Source organism: Pimephales promelas, chromosome 1, assembly GCF_988280905.1.
Source record: "Pimephales promelas chromosome 1, fPimPro1.hap1.1, whole genome shotgun sequence".
In the NCBI taxonomy this organism is placed as follows: domain Eukaryota; kingdom Metazoa; phylum Chordata; class Actinopteri; order Cypriniformes; family Leuciscidae; genus Pimephales; species Pimephales promelas.
Genome location: NC_142769.1, coordinates 23192780 through 23214899, shown reverse-complemented (window position 1 = coordinate 23214899; position 22120 = coordinate 23192780). Strand labels below are relative to the sequence as shown.

The following is a 22120-nucleotide window of genomic DNA, read 5'->3' as shown; positions in this document are numbered from 1 at the left end:
ATTGCTTAAAAACTGGCAAATATATTGTGTCTTGCAAGACTGCTTTTCTACTCATATCAATATCTTCTGAAGATCAGTCATTTACTATATCAGTGTGAATTGCTGTGTTATAATTTCACCTAACCAAAATGGACAATTCCCATTTTTTATGGAATATTGCAGTATTTATTATACATGATTTATCCATGCACATAATTGTATTTTTATTCATGTTCCCTCATAGTCTTTCAACCAAATATATGTTGCTCCCTCTTGCAACGACATCCCTTCTCTAATGATGTGTTTACCAGTGAGAGGGTGGGACAACCTGCATAGATCCTGCAATGATCCACAATCCACATAACAAGTCCTGTCCTACATTTCTGAAGCCATTTCACTCGAATGTGAAAGGGAAGAACTGACTATTTTTTAATGTTTTGTTATTTTTTATTTTTTTTAAATCTAAACGCATTGCTTTCTGAAAGTAATCAGATATATTTAGCACCCGCTTTAAGACATTGTGTCCCTTTAAAGGTGTAAAGGGACACAGGTTAACCAGAGCAGGTTAACACACCAGGACAAATTTCAAACATACCTTTGCATCTCATTTCATATACACAAACTGCAGAATAAAAGCACAGAGGACAAAGCTCTCACACAAACTCACAGTGGGAACCTCCTCTTTGAAGTCCATTCCAAGCAGTTCAGTTACAGTTTTTAAACACCATCCAAAAGAAACAGAGAGAATGTCCCTCCCATCTAAACCTAAACTGAGTTTAAACGCCGGCTCATGACTGGTTGTCTCTTTTGTGTAATCTGTAGATTAATGATGGGAAAATGGATGGTATGGGTGAAGGTGAGATTAAGGAACATTTTTAAATTAGCATGTAAGTGACAACCTTCAGGAACAAGTGAAAATCCGATCTAAAAATGTTATACTTCAGTTTACTTCGACACAAAGTTCACCACATTCTTTCTGGGTACTCTGTATTCTTATATATTCCAATGTTTTGTGAAACATTGCAAGGTTCTCAAATAAGGACTCTCTTCAATAGGATACGTTGTCATGTTCTTCTGAAAGGAAAGTTTGAGAGGAACAACGGGGTGGGCCAAACTGCTGAATGAAGCCTTGTATTTCTGCTTTCCACTCATGTTAATGTTGCAGCTCCAGAACGCCAATTAATATGATGGACGATTTCTACCAAGAGGCGATAAAACAATATAAAACGATTCAATAAAGAGCACATAGGTCAATCATAGCCCATCCCATGCTAACGATGTTCTTACATTATACCTTCATTTGAATTTAAAAAAGCCTAACCTGAAGTCTGTGTCAGCCATACATAGTTTTTACTCTAAAGCTGCCAGTGTTGTTTTAGGCTACTGTCTTCACAGCTAGCACATTAATGAAATTGGAATTTTAAATTGAAGGGGAAAAAACTAGGCTACCTGAAATTATTCTTTTTTGGGGGGGGTTGATGTTTGAAACCAATATCGCGTTGCATTATTCAAATGGGAATAACATCATGTATTAGACTTCTAAAAGGCTGTCATTGTTCCTTCAAATGATGTATTATGGCTCAAAAGGGATGTCGACATAAATATCGTCATGATTTGCGTATGTTAACCTCGAACGTTTCGGAGGCTCTGGTACTGCCACATTACATCATACGTGGAAATTTTACTTTTTCTCCACCTCTCATTCCCTAGCCCCCCTTCTAGCTCCTGTCCACTAAACGTGTTCCCCTCTAAAGAGAGTTTCTTTCTGCTTCTCATTCTCTGGCCAGAAGCGCCTCTGAACTTTACTGCACACGCGACACTTTTATTACGGGTTTGGACTGAGAGACTCGCGCGCCATCAGAGAGCTGAATCAAGGACTATAAGCGTTTCAGAAGGACACTGAATCATACAGGTGATGTACTTTTTGGCTTTATGTTGTGGTTGCTCTGGCTATACAGGTGAGCACTGTCATAGCATCTCTGGCTTGATTAAGTGTATCCAGGGCTACATTTAAGAATTATAAAGTAACAGCTGTGTGAGATTAATTCAAGCTGAAAGTTGTCAACCATCACTCATTCTTTTACATTGATTGAGATGGTATTAGCTACATGTTCAAATATCTGACTGTTAGACAGTGAAGTGAATCAGATTGGATCACTTGGAAATTTGTGCATTTGAAGCATTGATATGTTATGGCTGCTGCAGGATGTTACTGTAATATGAATCGAAATAATGAAAAATATGCATATATAGGCTAAACATTATATTTTGAATCTTGTCGGAAGACAACTGGTTTTGTAATAGGAAACATTTCAGATGCTTTGCTTAAATTGGAGATGAATTAAAAAGTAAATTTTGTTGCTTTTCCATATAACTTATTATTTTAGAGAAACATGATTTATATTTAAATGTGTTATGTTACTGGTGTTCATGCAAACATCCTGCACTCTTAGAAAAAAGGGTTCTAGCTATATATGAAGCATAGGGTTCTTTACTCAACTCCAAATTACATTTCATGCTAAAAAAGGTTCTATAATGACAAGAAAGAACCCTTTTGGCACAAAGGTTCTTTATAGGCTATTATTCATTCATATATCACATTATTCTGCAATATTTTGTAGTTTTAATTTAATTATTATTTATTAAACTTAATATCACATTTTAATCATGCTGATTTTTGGAGGAGAAAATCTGAAATGACATTAAATATATACATTTTCTAACCCCCATATCTTGAATTTTGATATAGATGATTTTAGGGGTTCCAAATACGTAGCGCTTTAGAACCTTTTAAGGTTCTATATAGAATCCATGTCTATATGTCAGAGCTAGTCAATACTTATTTTGCCTATACAGGGATATCCACTTAAACATTTTGCTTTTGACTGCTATGATGCTTTATGCTGAAGTTGACATTGCTGATGGTTTAGACCTGAACAACTGACTTACTGACCTTCAACATGTGTGCTGAAAGACGCTGTCTTTCATTTTTATTAATCTGTAATAATATTGCGGGCTATAAAATTGTTAAATTAGATTATTGTGGATAAAAATGCATCAAAATGTACTATATTTTCCTGTGGGTTTATCTGTTTAATTTAATTATGTTGGACTTGATAATTCAAAACCCTATAGTTTTGTTGTTGACCCATCTTCATCCACATGGTGCCTGCCACATGTTGTCCAAGACCTTTAATTCTTGCAATAAAGACTAAAATGACTTATAATTGACTGTAGCACGTTTCATGGTCTATCTGTGGGGATCATAGAGATTAACTGTTGAAGCATTAGGAGAAGTCAGTAACTGACATTTGTATCTTTTTAAAGTTACACTATTTTTTAGAAATAATGTTGTTTTTAATCCCTATTAATTTCACTACTATGTTTGACAATAACACATATAACTTGAAAATGTTTCACCTTTGAGCAGGGATTATTCTTTTCATCAATCTTTTATCTTTTCACATCTTTCTAAATCTTGAATGGTGTCGATTTAAGCTTAAACTGGAAGAAACACTCCCACATTTCAAGAAGGACTTAAAAGGAAAAATTAAGAACAACACATAAGCCATTAAGCCTGTTTCCCCCAAAAAAGCAACGTTGGCAACTGATTTTATCTTATCGTTCTTTTTCCTTTGCGCATTCTCTAAACACAGTCCAGAGCGCTTTAACAAAAACACTGCACCCATTTCCCAAATAGCTTAAATGTTTTTCTGTGCTTTATATAAAATGACATAATATTTCTAAATAGAGTATAACATAATTTGTTTACTATAGTAATTTAAGGGAGCTCATACATTAAACATTTACTTGTTTAAAGGTCACAGTGTGTATGCATGCATGTACAGTATGCATACTTTCTCAGAGGTTTGTTTTTATGTTGTTTTCTTTATAAGATTAGATTTGGATGAGAGGAGGGTGAGGACAATCTCGATATGGAATAGTGTATAAAAAGCTCTAGTTTCACTAGCTATGAATAAGTGGCTCTCTGCTCTAGCAGTATGTGTACTGTAGATAAGTCTATGCATAGGAAGCGCCTCTGCAGCAAGTCAAATAAATAGCGTCACTCCTAAAAGCGAGCCAACACTGGCATTGATTTCTAAAAGTATGTTTGTCAAAAAAGGCAAACCTAAGCTACATCCCCCATAAACTCTGTGAACTAGATGAACAGCAATCTTTTCTCTAACCATGCAGGATAGACATTCAGTATTTAACGGCAAGTTAATTACCAAACTGCCTGGTACAGAGAGGACCAGCTTATACTGGCATGAGAACTGTACTGTTCCTGTGGTAATTTTGGGAACTGAAAATTACATGTTGGTTTTTCTCTCTTAAAAACCTCTTATTTTACCAAACCTTTATTATGAACATGGAAATTTTACACAGTATGCTGTTAGAATAAACCTTTTGACCAGAGTGCAATTACATTAATGTTTTTGGTCCCACTTTATTTTAAGTGTCTTTAAATACAACATGCTAACATTTAAATTAGTGATTTGATTAAGTGCACTTATTGTGTACATACATTTTTTTATTGAATTTATATAAATACCTGCCTGTATTTACAGCTGTAAGAATTTTCTGTTATTACATAATATAATACTCTGTCAACCCTTCCCTTGCCCACAATTAAACTTACTACTATAAGTTTAATTAAAACTTTTAATTAACACAATTAAACTTACTACCTTCCCTTGCCCACAATTAAACCATACTACTAAACCTGTCCCTTTCCTCACCTGTATCCCACCTCAATAGCATGATGGTGATAACGTTCTCTTAAACTTGTAGGTGAACGATGCTGTCCTTGCTTTTGCTGAGCATGTGTTTCTGGGTCTTCTCCGTCACAGGGTCTTTCGATTACGTTTACACTGGTGCGTATTCATTGTGCAAATTACATAATGAAATTCTTCAGTATTCATGAAAACCTCACTCAGCTGTCTTTTTTTGTTATGTCAAAGTGTTGTGATCCATGTCTTTGTATTTTCCATACCTTCATATGTCATTACAGAGCCTGAAAGCTCACTGAGAGTCAGCATACCTAATGAGCTTCCCCTCCGGCCTCTGATGGGTGACACGTTAGTTCTGCCCTGCTACTTCCTGGACAACACAGTCAATGACCCTGGTGCCCCCACCAATGCTCCGTTGTCTCACCGAATCAAATGGAGCCTGGTCACCAAAGAAAAGACCACAAACATTTTAGTGGCTTCTGAAGGGATAGTAAACATTGACAAAAGGTATCTGGATAGAGTCACCATGCTGGGATACCCCATGGCACCCACAGATGCATCCATTAAGATCACTGAGCTCCATTCCAATGATTCAGGAGTGTATCGCTGTGAGGTCATGCATGCGATAGAGGATAGTCATGATACTGTGGATGTCCAAGTTCAAGGTACTGCTTGTGTGAAGGTCTTTACAAGTAAGCAAACTATTATGACTGTACGTGTGTGCAGAAATGTGAAATGGATGTACTTATGGTTCTCAGGTATTGTTTTCCACTATCGTGCAATCACCACACGATACACCCTTACTTTTGAGAAGGCCAAGGCAGCATGTATTCAAAACAATGCAGTGATTGCCTCTCCGGAGCAACTCCAAGCAGCTTATGATGAGGGATTCCATCAGTGTGATGCTGGCTGGCTCGCAGATCAGACCGTCAGGTCAGTTAACTTATCCTCGTAAATTTACAGTAAAACAAGGTAGTTGTGGTGCCTGGAAATTCAAAGTAAAAAAAAAGTATTGTGGCATATTGGTGCATGTATTTTACAACTTATAAATGTATATTTAATTAAGTGATGTTAAAGTATCAATCTTGTACTATAGAAAAATGTTTTTTACCCTAAAATGTCCTGATAGCCACCAAATAACACATGTGGAACAATAGAAAGCCACATAATGGCAAATATACGCATAGGCCTGTACTGTGCACAGTTTTATATTTACACAAAGACAAAACACCATCAGAGTGACATGTCACAATATTGCAATAAACATTAATATAATAACATACAATTTAACACAAAACATCCTAATTTACATTACTGAAAACAAACGTAAATTGTATTTGTTTGTAGTTTTTTGTTTGTTTGTAGATTTAACCATACTGTATAGTATGGTAACTTACTAGTCTTTACTGAGCACTTTTTAGAGTTTTTTTTTTTATATAAAGAACTCTACACATTTCTAACATTGTATATTTACTAAAAGCTCTTTAGTTTTGTTTGAAAATTAGATGGAAATAATGCAAAATAATTGGTTTTGGAATAAAGGTACCCTATTCATGATCCTCGTGAGGCTTGCTATGGAGACAAGTACCAATTTCCAGGAGTAAGGACATATGGAGTAAGAGATGTGAATGAGACATATGATGTGTACTGCTTTGCTGAGAAAATGACAGGTACGTGTTTGAGATGGCAGAAAACTAACCGACCTGCTTGAAAAAATTTCAAATGCTAAAAAACGTTCCGTTTCGTCTTACAGGAAAAGTGTTCCACACTACTTCCCCTAACAAATTTACTTTTGAGGAGGCAGAAGCTGAGTGTACAAAGCTGGGTGCCAACTTGGCCACCACAGGACAGCTGTACCTGGCATGGAAGGGTGGTATGGATGTTTGTAATGCAGGCTGGTTGGCAGACCGGAGTGTCCGCTACCCCATCAACATCGCCCGACCACAGTGTGGGGGGGGACTGTTGGGAGTGCGTACTGTCTATCTGTTTCCCAATCAGACTGGTTACCCACTCCCAGACTCCCGCTATGATGCTTTTTGCTACTCTGGTACAAAACATTTATTTTACTATTCCTTCTTTATCATTTACAGTATGAATGTTTATCCACATCCACATATATTTGTAATTGTTTTATCTTTGTCCAATAATCCATAATAGTATGTGAATAGCTGTTGGATTTAATGGAGTAAGAACTGACAAGTGTGTATTGTTTATATATTCTTTTATTTAGAAATGGGTGAGGAGGGTTCAGGCTTATTTCCATTTGAATTCGAGATGACCATAGAGGCTGATCTTCTGAGGTTTGTCACAATCACCGAAACCCCCAAGGTCTTTTTAAAGCCCACCTCCACAGAAAATGAACTACAGGGAGAAGTTGTAACTTATAAGCCCGCAGTAACCACCAGTGTTGAGTTCCCATATACTACACTAAATATTTCCCAGCTGCCGCTTTCACCACCTCCCAGCTCTACTGGAGTAGTTATGGACATTGTGGAAGGGGTCACTGACAGGACTGATCTTGGCTCGGATTTATCCTATCTGAATGGAAGTGAAGCTATCATGTCTGCCACAGGTATGTCAATATGGGACTATACAATAAAGAGTAATGTAATGGATTTTGCATTCTCTATGATTTGACATATGTATGTATTAATAATGGCGAAAAGACCATCAATAATTGTAATCACAATTTATGTATCTCATCCATGGTGACTTCAGTCACTTTAGTTCGCGTTATAGTTATTGCATATTCAAATTTATCATGGCAAAGGCACACTCAAGGACCGGTGAAGTTTATGAGCAGTTTTGTACTTTCTACTTCAGGTTTCTCTTTCTTCCTTATATGGTGCTGAGCGTCTGTAATAACTTGCCAGTTATCTTTCACCAGCATTGGCATCATCCCTGAACACCCCAACTAAGCCATTAAAAACAGGCAGCAGGTCAGGCTGGGGCATGCCTTCACACTATAGCTATATTACAGGCATACCAGGCTGACCTGCTGAGGGACCTGGAGACTAGTGAGGGGATGGGGCCTGATGTGGTTTTATCTGTCTCTCCAAGCCACTAAAGAGACCGCCCGTGCTATTGGGCGGTCGATGGCAGCTAATGTGGCTTCGGAGAGGCACCTTTGGTTAAATTTATCTGACATCGTGGCGAGCACACGAGGCTGAGGGCCGTGAGAGAGCGTTGCGAGGCCGGTGGCGGGATTACTAATAAGACACACTTGCATGCCCCACCGGTCTCATCTAACATCTAACCACCTTACACTGGTGCTGAAACTTTAGAAGAAGGAGGAACATGCTGTCAAAGAGTCCTCGCCATTGTGGGGAATCCATGGTGCCATTGAGCATTGCTGAGCAGAGTCCATCGCCATGGACGCTCGAGGCTGTGCGCTTGAGTGAGTTGCGGACGAACTCACTGCCGGCCACCTGGGTGCCGGAGGGGCGGCAGCCGTCCGTGAGGGAAGCAGAGGAGTTGCTGCTGTTCACCATGGGCTGGAGCTTGCTGCCATCCACCATGATAGGGAGGAGCAGGGAAAGGGGTACTGCCTTCTGCATGTATTTGGAGGAGCCGTCGCCATCGCCGCCCACCAAGCGGCGGAGGAGTGTCGAGCCGTCCACTGAGGGCTATCCAGCGCCACAGACAGGCACCGTGGTGAAGATCACCAAGCTGGTGGAAGACCAGATAGCAGTGCGTTGTGGGAACTGGTACAAGATTGTTTTCCTTTCTCCATCTTTTGTGGCACATAAACTGCCTGAAAATGATGGCGGTCTTCAATGCGTTGAGACATTTCCTTTCAGACCCGAGGGGTCATTACATGCTTGTTCACATAGACAACACATCGGTGGTCTCCTATATACAGTAAATCATCAACGGGATCTGGGTTCACGTCCACTATTCAAACTGGCACACCAGATTCTCTTACTCTATCCGAAACCTGGATACATACCTAAGGTTCCAACCAATGTACCATGGTCTATCATACTGCAGGTGTTCTGTCCTCCTCTATTTAAAGATCTAGACCAGGAGAAACTGAACCTCATCTGTCCAGTCATAGCAATGGACACGTCCACAGAGCTGCCCAGTGGAGAAAGTCCGATCAATTACTGGAATGCTTTGGGCCCCCTTAGAAAGGCCTTCCTGCATCCAAGCAGATGGTTAGCAAGTGGATAGTCAATGTTATCTCTCTTGCATATGAGGTGCTGGGCCAGCCTTCATCTTCGGCCACTAGAGCACATTATAATAGGGGTAAGGCAGCCTCCAAGGCCCTTCTTTCTGGGGTGTCCATTCAAGAAGTTTGTGATGCAGCTGGCTGGTTTTCGCTGCTTACGTTTGTCCGATTTTATAACCTATACATGACTAGAATCCTCATGTCGTGACTAATTTAACACGACAGGTTCTTGGCCGTATGGTGTTCGGCCATTCTCGTTTTCTCTAAAGGGAACGTCTCAGGTTAGATCAGTAACCCTAGTTCCCTGAGTAGGGAACGAGACGCTGCGTCACTTTGCCATACTTTCTACACCCTGTGATCGACTTGCTTTGCCCTTTTCAAAGCTAATGCCGCTCTAACTGGATGTGCTTTCATCCTCACCTGGTCATGATTTCTTTATACCTCATCAATAGTGAAATACTAATTTACGCTGAATGCGTAAGTTTATTAAGCTAGCTAGAGTGAAACCTTACTCTAAAACGTGCTAAAATATCACAATGATTTTACAATCTATTAAACTAGATTTAAAATTTTTTTGAATATCATTTTAAGTAGCATATAATAACCCATTAGATTTGATTATACTATAAATTCATTACAAAACAAAGTAAAGTGTATACTTGAATGTTCTAACTCTACCATTACATTTTTTACCCTATGTTTTTTTTTTTTTTTTTTTTGGTAAATTGGACAAATCTGTTGACACCTTTTGTTTGCTAATTCCCTGCACAGGGGTGGTCTTTCATTACCGTGCAAGCTCCAGCCGTTATGCCTTTGACTTTGTGGAGGCTCAGCTCGCTTGTAAGAGCATCGGGGCAGTCATTGCCAGCGCCCAGCAGCTGCAGGCAGCCTATGAGGCTGGTTACCATCGATGTGATGCTGGCTGGCTCTTAGATCAGACTGTCAGGTATGATTGTTCGATAATTTCTTTGTGTGTGAATTTTTTTGCTAACGAATGTTTACCTATGTATTTTTATATATTTTTTATTTATTTATATAAAATTCAAAATATAAGTATGCAAAATATCCGTGGCAGGGCAGATGACAAATGCTTCTAGTGTTATGATCTGTCTTAGCTGTGATCTGTCCGATCACAAAGAAAGATACAGTACCCACACTTATTATACAGCAGTAATATACTGTATATTTACAAATGTACTGTATGTAAATGATGGCTATGCAGGTATCCCATTGTGTCTCCACGTGACAAATGCTCTGGCGATTTGGAGCATTTTCCTGGTGTGAGGTCTTATGGACTGCGTCCTGCCAAAGAACTCTACGATGTGTACTGCTATGTGGACAAACTGAGGGGTAGGTGACTTTACAAAATATATAAAAACTCCTATGTAGACAAAGTAAATAAATAAATAAATAAATGACCTCTGCTTTAAAGGGCACCTATTATGGAAAATTCCCTTTTACATAGTGTTTATGATGAACGTAAATGTGTGTTGGCAGTGTGTAAGCAAAACAACCCTAGAATGATAAAAATCCACCCAGTGTTTTTTTTTACAATCTCAATAAATCATATGCACTGCCTCAGAACGAGCTGTTCTGAGATTCAGCTCTTTGTGATGTAGAAATGAGCAAGGGGTTTGATTGACAGTGTGGTTGTGGCATAGACCCCGCCCTCGGTGATCTGTTCAACATCCTCCATTGTTTCAACGACAGCCTTTAATGTCTTCTAGAATCATAAGTGTTATGTTGTGGGATGGGATGTAATAATTACACAATAGTAGTTTTCACTTATTTCCGACATCAGAGCCACTGAAAACACAGTGGATGTATTGTATTTTGGAAGTTTATGTGGCGCCTTTACTTCGTAAATAAGTTTATGTTTGAGTGAATCATTTTCTGACTGACTGTTTAGTGGAAAAGGGTCAATGGATAGCAGGTCTTGCTCCATAGTTAATCCTCAACTGTGGATCGTCGTCTACTGTTTGCGATCCACCGTCACCTCCATAAGTGTATTTTATGATTTTTAAGCAAATAGTCTTTTCAGTCGATGTCAGCCAATTCAACAACAAATACGTTTAAAGTTGTTGTCGTCGTAGGATGTCTGTGTATATAATTTAAACCTTATTTGTATAGTGTGTGACCTCACATTTATAAATATATATATTTTTAAAGATATTGTATTAAAAACTGCATATATGTTCTTGACATCTTCTCACATTTGCCACAGAAGCACCTGTATGACAAGTAACCTGACGCAACAGGTCCCTCGCATAAATGTAATTTCGCTTGTACGTAGCCAACTTTATCGCAGTATGTGTTTGTAGTTTCAAAAACTTGTGCCAACGTTAGTGTTTGTGTGTGTGTGTGTGTGTGTGTGTGTGTGTTGTACATCCATAATTTCAAAGGGGACGTGATTACAACTCTATAGACATAAATGTGTCAAATAACCATACCAAGACGTCCTGGTCCATTCTCATTTGTGTTTATTAAGTCTCTGGGTCTGATCAGAGACTATTTATATATTCCGATTAAAAAATGTAGGCCTACAGCTGAATGACATTCAAAACAGCGGGTCTCTCACTCTCTCGGCCCTTCTGCAAGTGACGCCCTCATCCAAAGGCAGGGCGGGGATATGCAGCTCATATGCATTTAAGGTCCTAGACACCAAACAGCTCATTTTTAAACAGGCCCCAAAAATGACATTTTCAAATGGTTATAATAAATTAACTGTGGGCAATTTTGAGCTGAAACTTCACAAATACATTCTGGGGACACCTGAGACCAATATTACATCTTGTAAAAAGGGGCATAATAGGTGCCTTTTAAGTTTTTTGAGATTGAAAAAATAAAACTGGAAAAAATTTTTTTTAGAAAGAACCCCCCCCCCCCCCCCCCCATTTCATAGGGATAAAGAATCACTCTGACACACTGTGTAGCTTGAGTTTTAAGTAAATGTTCACATTTCAGGCGAAGTTTTCCATGCAAGTTCATTCGAGGGATTCACTTACAATGAAGCAGTGGCTTACTGCCAGGCCCAGAATGCTACCCTGGCCTCCACAGGAGACCTGTATGCTGCTTGGAAGCAGGGCTTTGATAAGTGCCGTCCTGGCTGGCTTCTTGACCGCAGCGTACGTTACTCCATCAATAACCCCCGGCAGCAGTGTGGTGGAGGGATGGCTGGAGTTCACACAGTTTACATGTTTCCCAACCAGACGGGCTCTCCTGAACTGCACTCCAAATACGATGCATATTGCTTCAAGGGTAAATATAACATCTATAGTCAATTACAGGCCATAAAGTGTAACTTCTTTGAAATTTAATATATCAAGTCTATTGATACAAAATGATTAATTACATATTTGTCATTTTTATGTATAGTGGATCTGGCTCTATCTCCGAATAAGAGAGTGAAAGAGGAAAATATAGTGAACATGACATCCTTGCCTGATCTTCTCAGACCTGGTATGTATGTCAGGATATATATACTGTATATATATATATGAATGCATGTATATTTATGTATATGTATTACTCAAACATACATTTTGACATATATATTTACAGTGCATATTTATTCATTTAGCAGACGCTTTTATCCAAAGTGACTTACAAATAGAAGAACAATAGAATCGGTTAAACTAACAGTAGGACAACGAACAGTAGGACATATATGCTGAACACACATAACCCTAACCCATTTAAATAAATGAATTGTGTGTATGCATGTACATATAAAAAGTATTATTATTAATAATATTATGTAGTATTATACATCCGTACAGCTAAGTTAGCTAACGTCAGTGAAGTGTTAGCTAACGTCACGTAAGATGTAGTTGATATTAACCTATTATTTACTAATAAACCTTAACTCAAACTGGCTACATAACATATAACTACTGACTAGGTTCACGAGAGGTTGGCTAATGTGTGTAAAAATAAAACAAAATACAGTAATTTCATTAATTTACCAGGGAGCGTACTTTGGAAACACTGAAAATGATTGGGGTTCAATGCTGGAACTCTCAGTGTTCGGTACTATCGGCTGCTCCATGACACGGTTACTTCCACATTCCAAAGTTATTATGGTGGTCTATTTAATTGTTTAGTTGGTCTCACCTGCCGTTGAATAACATGGGGCAGGTGCTGGTGCTCAGCATACACTAACGTCACTGGTATTGCTGGTTTAGACCCTACTAAGTATGAGCTAAAATCATTCCTAGTTCCTGCGGTACCCTGGGTAAAACCTGGGTACTTCTGCTAATAGTTCTAGGAACTATGAAAAGGTTATAAAGGTTATAATTAATGAAGGCCTGTATTTTTCTCTTGATTATCATACTCACAATTGGTAATTGTTTACTCACCCTCATGTCATTCCAAACCTGTATGACTTTTGCTGTATGTATGCACAGCATTGTAATGCATGTTTTAATAAATAGAACAAAAAACGTCATTGACCCATGTCCAATTTTAACAGCTTGTAACCTATGCGTCAGGAATATTCATTTTGTTTTGAGTGCAGTACCTTAGATTCTCTCTGTCTCTGTTTCTTCAGAGAGTATCCCTATCATTACTTCAATCCCTGTGGAACCGTCTGGATCTGGTGCATCTGGGGCCAGCAGCACCTACGATCTGTTGAGCAGTGGGAGTGGGAATCAGCCGAGTGGGTCATCTATTGCAAGTGGAGACTCCTCAGGGACCAGTGGCTCTGATAATACTTTGAGTAGTGGGAGCGGTTACCAGCCAAGTGGGTCATTTGTTTCGAGTGGAGACTCTTCTGGGGCCAGTGGCACGGACGATCTGTTGAGCAGTGGGAGCGGTGGTCAGCCGAGTGGATCATTCGGTTCCAGTGGAGACTCTTCTGGGACCAGTGGCACTGACGATCTGTTAGACAGTAGGAGCAGGGATCAGCCAAGTGGGTCATTTGTGTCAAGTGGGAGCGGGGATCTGCTAAGCGGGTCTGGAAACCCTTCAGGATCTGGCAATATCCGAGTAATCTTTTCAGAAAGTGACACAGTTTTATCAGGATTTGGATCAGCTTCAGGGAAACCCGAGGAGGCTGGGAAGGGAGTCACCGAGATCCTCACCTTCCCCTTCGACCAGAGTGTGGACACTTCTGGATCAGGATCAGGCAGTGGGTCAGGGTATGGCTCTGAAGAAAGTGGATCTACCTCAGACATTTCCAGCAGCTCAGGAGAAAGCGACGAGAGTGGAGATCTTTCTGGCATCTCCTCAGGATCAGGTTCCAGTGAGGAGTCCTCAGGACTCAGTGGTTTCCTGTCAGGAATTTTCCCCTCTGGAGGATCCAGTGGCATTTCATTAATTGATGGCAGTGGCATGATCATGGTTGATAACCCACAACAATTAGAACAAGAGTTAGGTGGAAGCCATGTGGATTTCAGCGGATCAGGACATACCTCAGGGTCTGGAATGAGCAGTGATATCTCTGGAATGAGCGGTGATATCTCTGGGATGAATGATGATAACTCTGGTATGAGTGGTGATATATCTGGAATAAGCGGTGTCCATAGTGGCTCTGGGAGTGGTTTAGCAGTTTCTGGTCTGAAATTTTTGGAGTCTGGCTTCATTGATCTCACAGAACAATCTCGTGAACAGGAAGCTTCTGGGCTTTTGTTTTTTGGGTCTGGTGAGGGAAGTGGATTTACATCTGGAGGCTATGCCATTGAATCAGGAGAAAGATCAGGGGAATTAGTTAGTGGGGATATCACCTTCTTTACCAATAATGGCATGATGGAAATACCCAACAAGCCCCTCCAAGGAATGGAGCTAGGAAGGGGAGAGGTGGAGTATAGTGGCAACGTCCGGCTGTCCTCAGGTAGTGGAGATGACCAAAATGAATCCACGGTAAACTCCAGTGATGCTCCTTCAGCTGTACTACTTGCTCAAGGGCCATCAGGCCTGTACAGTGATGCTGCAGGGTCTTATTCAACACCAGAGGGAATCATCAGTCAACTTGACGCTGTTACTTCTGCAGCTTTGTCTTCTACCACACAGCCTGCCTCTTTGCAGGGTCCATCTCTCACCGAAGCACCTGATATGATTGGTGAGATTCCTTTTGCATAATATGCGCTGAAATACAGAATAGAGATGCATGGCATATCCGTTATTGGCCAGTATTAACAATTTTTTAATGTATTGTGTTGGCCAGGTTTGGGTACTTAATTTTGTGTTGGCATCATTTAAAGTCTGCATGAAATTCATTAAAAAAAAATGTTGACCTTGTTATGTTTTATCAAACTGTCATAACATTCTGGTGAAAATGACAGAATTCTTTCTGGTGACGTATGCAGGACTTCTACAATCATTTAGTCCACTTGAACACCACCCCACACCTTAATTCACTTCAGTCTTGCATTAATTTCTAAGTGCAAAACACTCTCAAATTCCAATCAAGAACTGATGGATAGAACCAAGTCCCTACCCTACATGTTTTTTTAGTTTTTGATAATCTGTTACAATGGGATGATTATCGACCATAGCAAAAAAAAATAATATTCATGCTCATGGGTGCATCCTAATATACTGTAGATATTTCTTCTCACCTCTGAAGACAAAAACAGCTCTTTGTATCATGGTTTCATGTCTTGCTCTCTTTCTTTCTCAAAAGCCACAATAGCTTCTCTTAACCCATGTGATCCGAACCCTTGTGGAGCTGGTTTGTGTTCAGTGAAGGATGGGGTGGGCCTCTGTCACTGCCCACCTGGACTGCATGGAGAAGAGTGCCAGTATGGTGAGTCAGACTGAATTGAATCAGTTATATCATAAGGTCTTGTAAAGTCACATAATGGGAACTTTTCAAAATGTTGTTTTTTGACTTTTTGAGAAACATTTTTTTTATGCCTTTAATATATTGTGTTGCTTATATATTTGTGTTCAAATGAATCAAATGTTTGTCTCTAAGTGTCTCACTGTTTGCATTTCATTTATGAATAACTTCTGTTCAGTTTGCTCATGCCTGATTCGTGTCCTCACAGTCCATTTTACAGGTTATGTGGCATGTGTGTGTGGTTATGTAATTTCACCTTACTTAGCTCTTGTGTCCCCAGATGTCTTTTCAGTGACTGTTCACCTGTTGTTTTTGTTTAGCTGTGCCTTTGCTGCAGTCTGGTTTAATCAGCACGCCTGCTAACACCTGGTACATGCTCATACTTCTCGTCCATCTTCACATGAATCTGAACTCTAAAATTCTGCCTCTGTTTCTGGGGCTGTAAGAGTGCTGATCTGCTCCTCATGAGAAGCATAAAAACTCATCCCAGGTCATCGCTCTTACAGTAACCACAACTGACTCTGATCTCTCCTTCAATGTACCATGATTTACTGAGTGTGTCTTCTCAGCTTATCAAAGTATTGATGGTATAATTATTCAAGAGATTGGCTTACGGTGTAGAAGCAGCTCCATGAGTTCTGATTCAATGATGCTCTCTGCTAAGCTTGGCCTACCTCAGGGCATCTTCATAGTAGTCAGCTTTAATTGCTAAACCTTTATTTGCAGAGGTTGATGTTTGCCATTCAAACCCTTGCACCAATGGAGCCACCTGTGTGGAGGTAGAGGACACTTTCAAATGCTTATGTCTGCCCAGCTACGAAGGAGACCGCTGTGAGATTGGTATGAGGCTGCTTCAGCTAATTCTACTAACGGTCTTTCAAAAACCTTCAAGGTGACGCACAACTCTAGATGTCGCTATGGTGCAATGAGTGTCCCACTGAAACAAAGGGCGAATTTGTTTTTGTGGAGGTTTTCCCAGTCCATTTATGGTAATCATTTTCGCAGCTAAACACACATACAGGAAATGATGTGTTTGCAGCGACTGTAAAAATGTAGCAAAAATCTACAACCCTCAGACAGAAAGGGGCAGACTCTCTCAACTAAGGGAAACATAAATTTTCCATGTAAGCAGAGACCAAAAATATCTCATTTGATCATTTTCTGCGGGATGTTTTTGGCTTCATGTGGAATTTAATCGTCAGTCTACTGGAATACTTACGATTGTGGAAAATCACTTTATCTGATAAGCTGATATTATGCCACTTAAAAGGCATTTGTTGCTTGCTTTAAAACACTCCCTGGTTTTAAACACTGAAAGATAAAGTGACTTTATCCATATCCCTCAGCACATTCCATCGTACATCTGTCATCTGTTCCTTATTTGCATGTACAGTAAGTATTAAATGGATAATTCACCCAAAGATGAAAATTCGGTCATCATTTACTCACCCTCATCCAAGTCTTTTGTTCAATTTTTTAAACACAAATGAAGAGATTTTTAATGAAACCTGTTAGATTTACAGTCCATTTCATTTTCCAACTTTGTTGCTTCAAAAATCACGAGAATCGATGAGGTTCATTCTCGCATGTCACGGAAGTACGAGTAAACTTCTGTTTACCATTTTTGATACGCTCTATGTATGTGTTGATCAATGTTTATATGTGAATAAAAGCATAAATTAAATCGGTTCATCATATAAAGAGTTTTTTTTTTCTCTTTGAACTTTTGAACTTTTTTGAAGGACAGAAATATCCCAGGTTTCATTAAAAACACGATTTGTGTTTCGATGATTAACAAAAGTCTTACGGGTTTGGAATGACATGAGGAAAAGTAAAGGATGACAGAATTTTCATTTTTTTGGCTGAATTATCTCTTTTATCCTGTGTCAGTGACAAAACATTTTGCGATAGTGGTCTTAGAGGTGAAACATCTGGTGAAACATTGGTAAATTTGCCACGTGATGTTGCTTCAGATCTGCACAGCTGTGGGCAGGGCTGGACTAAGTTTCAAGGCAACTGTTACTTGCATTTCTCGGAGAGAGAGACCTGGCTGGACGCTGAGCAACGCTGTCGAGACCTAAACGCTCACCTGGTTAGCATTATCACTCCAGAGGAGCAAGCCTTCATAAACTGTGAGTGCCATTATCCATCTCTGTATGTGTGTTTAAGATTCTAAGTATGTGTGTTGTTTCTCTGATTACAAGTAATCAACCTCTTCTTGTAACAGCATACTCTCAAGACTATCAGTGGATTGGACTGAATGATAAAACGGTGGAAAATGACTTCCGTTGGTCAGATGGGACCCCACTGGTATGCCTAAATCTTGCTGAGAAGTTACAGTATAATTCTAAACATACACTCTTAAATATAAAAGTAGATGGCAGTAAAGAATCTTTGTTTTTAAGAGTGTATAACTATTTCATTGGAAGATTTTTCTCTTCCTCTGCTTAGCAATATGAGAACTGGAGACCTAACCAGCCTGACGATTATTTTAAATCTGGTGAAGACTGTGTTGTAATGATCTGGCATGAAAATGGCCAATGGAATGACGTTCCCTGCAACTACCACCTGCCTTTCACATGCAAAACAGGTCCAGGTATGCACACCACCAAACACAAATGGATTTCATCATTGTGAGAGAGCATGATCTGATGTTTGAATTTGACTTCCTCTCTACCAGTGACTTGTGAACAACCTCCTAAGGTGGAGAATGCCAGGATGTTTGGAAAAAAGAAAGATCTTTACCAGGTGAATTCTATCATCAGATACCAGTGCAGTGAAAACTTCACACAGCGCCACCCACCTGTGATCCGCTGCATGGCAGATGGACGGTGGGAGAAGCCACAAGTGCAATGCATATCAAGTAAGCTATTCAAGCATTGCCAAAATCTAGTGAAAGCCAGATTTTGTTCAAATCTGTTAAAAAAGCTTGATATTTAGATTTAAAAAAAAATAAATAAATATATATATATATATATATATATATATATATATATATATATATATATATACATACGGTATATATATATATATATATATATATATATATATATATATATACACTAAAAGTTTGGATTCAGCTAGATTTTATAACATGCTTTTGAAAGAAGTCTCTTATGCTCACCAAAGCTGCATTTATTTGATCAAAACACAGTATACACAGTAACATTGTGAAATACTATCACAATATAAAAGAACTCTTTTTAATTTGAATATATTTTAAAATGTAATTTACTCCTATAATGGCAAAGCTGTATTTTCAGCATCATTACTCCAGTCTTTAGTGTCACATGATCCTTCAGAAATCATTCTAATATATAAATCATTCTAATATTTGCTGCTTGAGAAACATTTCTCATTATCATCAATGTTGAAAATGGTTGTGCTGTTTACTTTTTTCCGCTGGATTTATGGATGAATAGAACGCTCAGAAGAACAACATTTATTTTAAAAGTATATATTTTTGTAATAATGCAAATGTCTTACTGCCTCTTTTGATCAGTTTAATGCATCCTTATTAAAAGTAATGCTTTCTTACACACACACACACTTGAATGTTAGTATAAATCATACATTTATATTATGTCCCAGTTTCACAGACAAGGCTTAGATTAAAGGGATATCGTCCTAAAATGAAATTTCTGTCATTAATTGCTTACCCTCATGTCGTTCCAAACTCGTAAGACCTTCATTCATCTTCAGAACACAAATTAAGATATTTACTTTCTAAATCAGCCATAGACAGCAACGTCATTGCAGCTTTCAAGGCCAAGAAAGGTAGTAAAGACATTGTTAAAATAGTCAATGTGACACAAGTGGTTCAACCTTAATGTTATCAAGCAACACAAATACTTTTTGTGCACAAAAAAAAGTCAATGGTGAGCCGGCGTTCTGATATAGAACCGGGGAGCACTGCACTGTGTTTACTACGTGAACAGCGAAAGAACACAGCACAAACATGCATTTTAGTCTGGAACAAGCCTTAAGCCCATAGACTGTAAAAAATATGGACAAAGCGTCTGTGACGTCACCCATAGACTCTCTGAAGAACGGGTTTGAGGCTGTTTATGGGGGGTATGGGCATCCTGGAAAATCTTGGAAAATACAAAATACAAAAGTTTCAGAAAGGATACAGAGGTGGTATGATGTGTTGTGTCAGATCATGGCCGAGACGTCAAACTCCACTCGGCGCAGCCCATTATCAGCTGTCAATCAAAGTTAACCTAAATATAATCTAAATATGATCTAAACTAACGAGTTAGAAAAAAATTCACCCCCCTCACAGTTGTCAGGCACGCAGAACATATTGAATATTACAATAAAAAGTCCATGGGACCAAACTGTAAAAACATGAATTTATGCTGTGAAAACAGCATGTTTTAACATGACGTCTATGGATATTTGCTCCCTTTTTAAGCCTTGTCTGTTAAACTGGGCACATACCGTATATTTTAATCATATCCTTCCCTTACATTTAAAAGATAAAAAAAAACAAAACAATTAATTTAAAATAACTATTTGTTTAATATATATATATATACAATGTTCTGTAAAAGGTACTGAAATGTTTTTTTTTTTTTTTTCCTTTTTTTTTTTTTTTTTGCATTTATAGAGGTCAAATCCGGACTGCAAAAGGAATCTTCTGTTCATCACTCTCATAAAGCTAGTATAACAATTTTGGAGAAACATCTCTAAGGAGACTTGAAGAGTTAGAGTTTGGTTTTTAACACAGTACAAGTTTTATATTTATTTTTCAAGACACTGAATTAAGAAAATACATACATTTCTGATTAAAAAGTGTTATTTTCAAAGATAAATGCCCATCTTGAATTGCCATGATGCAGCGATCTGTCTCATCTCTGCATTAAAAGATCAGAGACCAACAGATCAAATACTAGCAACCTTCTTAAAGATGTCTGAAAATATTAGCAGGTTTTCCTTTTGAGTGAAGAGCTGGAAGTGCCCAGTTCTTCCTCTTTGAAGGACACAAAAATATTGTGTTTCTCCGCTAGTAAGCCAAAATGGAGGTACATTCACAACGTACATGATGAAATGTGAAATATGAAAACCTAGAAATGTTTATAGCCATAAAAGACGTTTACAAAAAATCGTATTTATTTTCTAATACCTTACCAGACAGATAAAACAATTTGCACAAGGATGTCATTAATTTGTTATGCCTGATTCATAATATAATGTGAAATGAGATTTTTTTATTTCTCACAGAATACCACATAGTACATCCATTTTTGACTGGGCGTTTCCATCTTTTCCTCTCAAAAGCCATAAAGACATAAACAACATCAGACAGGTGGTCAAATCCAGGCAGATTATGAATGTAAACCTAATCATGGAAATGCACTTGATTGTCAGATGTTATCTGTAGGCCAAGACTATGCAGGGCATAGTGCTACACTAGGGGACAAGAATGATCCAGAATCAGCTCTTTCTAATAATATGTCAGATAGAACTATTAATGACAAGTGCCTTGTGAATATTTTACATTTTGCCTGTTTCAGTGAAGAGACTGCTTACTTAGTACAAGAGGCTGTGCCTCTTTCATCCCAAAGGCTCTTTTATACAGTATAGCTTTATTTTCATCTGCTAAAGTTGAAATGATACAAATGACGAATGCAGTATGAACTGCAGAAGATGCACAAACATTTCTTTAAGGATCCCCCCCCCCCTCCCCCTCATAAGTTACAAGCAAAACCGTACTCCATGGCACAGAAGACCCATCATTTCTTTTATTGAGATGGATGAGTAACAAAATTCTACAGTGAAAACATGAGGGAAAATATTGTCATTGTGATAATCTGTTGTTTATAAAGTAAGAGCTTTTAAAATTTTCCAGGAATGTCGTCAGATGAACTTTATGTGTTTGAATAACTGTATAATAGCAAATGCAACTACTTTCCATTAAAACATTCCATACATCACATTTAATACAGGACTGATTTGTGTGTTGGCCAGTACAGCAAAGAGTAGGCTAAGAGAGGTTATTTAAAATGTAGGACAGGTAATGGAAAGAAAACGGTTTTTACCTCACCCAACCCAGTCTAGAAATGTATTTTAAAACCGATGATAATGTTTGCCTATAATTTGGGTGTGGAGTGGAAGAAATGAACTCCCCTCTGACTGAATAGACCCTTTTTAGCCACTCGGACCTGTTTCTCCTATGTCGCCTAGAGAGCCTTGTTACAGACTCTGAAGCGCAATGCCTACTGCCATCATCTGGCTGATTTAATGCATGACATCTACTCTGGTATTTTTGTTGTCTACAAATGGGAGAATATTAAATTGCCAAAACAGCACATTTACAAATGGACATGCACCGACCAATATCTGGGGCAATAAGGCTGGGCAATGAGGCAATACACCCCATGCTCTTGACTTACAGAAGGGAATCCAAAGCTACACATCTAAGAATCTTTTATTTCAGAATCTATTATTTTGAGA

General features: G+C 38.6%; 1 protein-coding gene across 1 annotated transcript; it reads left to right on the top strand.

Moving 5' to 3' along the window:
* The first annotated feature begins 1726 nt into the window (after positions 1 to 1726).
* On the top strand, positions 1727 to 21607 carry acana (aggrecan a). Its single transcript, XM_089129346.1, has 19 exons — positions 1727 to 1891; positions 4771 to 4853; positions 4991 to 5374; positions 5468 to 5642; positions 6252 to 6379; positions 6463 to 6756; positions 6940 to 7281; positions 9652 to 9826; positions 10103 to 10230; positions 11845 to 12138; positions 12256 to 12339; positions 13430 to 14938; positions 15503 to 15625; positions 16388 to 16501; positions 17635 to 17793; positions 17889 to 17971; positions 18113 to 18257; positions 18342 to 18524; positions 20274 to 21607. The coding sequence occupies exons 2-19, from the start codon at positions 4778 to 4780 to the stop codon at positions 20354 to 20356; spliced, it is 4479 nt and encodes a 1492-aa protein (XP_088985472.1). The 5' UTR covers positions 1727 to 1891; positions 4771 to 4777; the 3' UTR covers positions 20357 to 21607.
* The last annotated feature ends 513 nt before the right edge of the window (positions 21608 to 22120 follow it).

Bases quoted from the DNA above. Each gene is read 5' to 3' on its own strand.
- acana (XM_089129346.1), top strand. From the start codon at position 4,778: ATGCTGTCCTTGCTTTTGCTGAGCATGTGTTTCTGGGTCTTCTCCGTC. The intron at 5,643-6,251 runs GTCAGTTAACTT...TTTGGAATAAAG, and splicing joins CTCGCAGATCAGACCGTCAG to GTACCCTATTCATGATCCTC. The intron at 10,231-11,844 runs GTAGGTGACTTT...TTCACATTTCAG, and splicing joins CTATGTGGACAAACTGAGGG to GCGAAGTTTTCCATGCAAGT.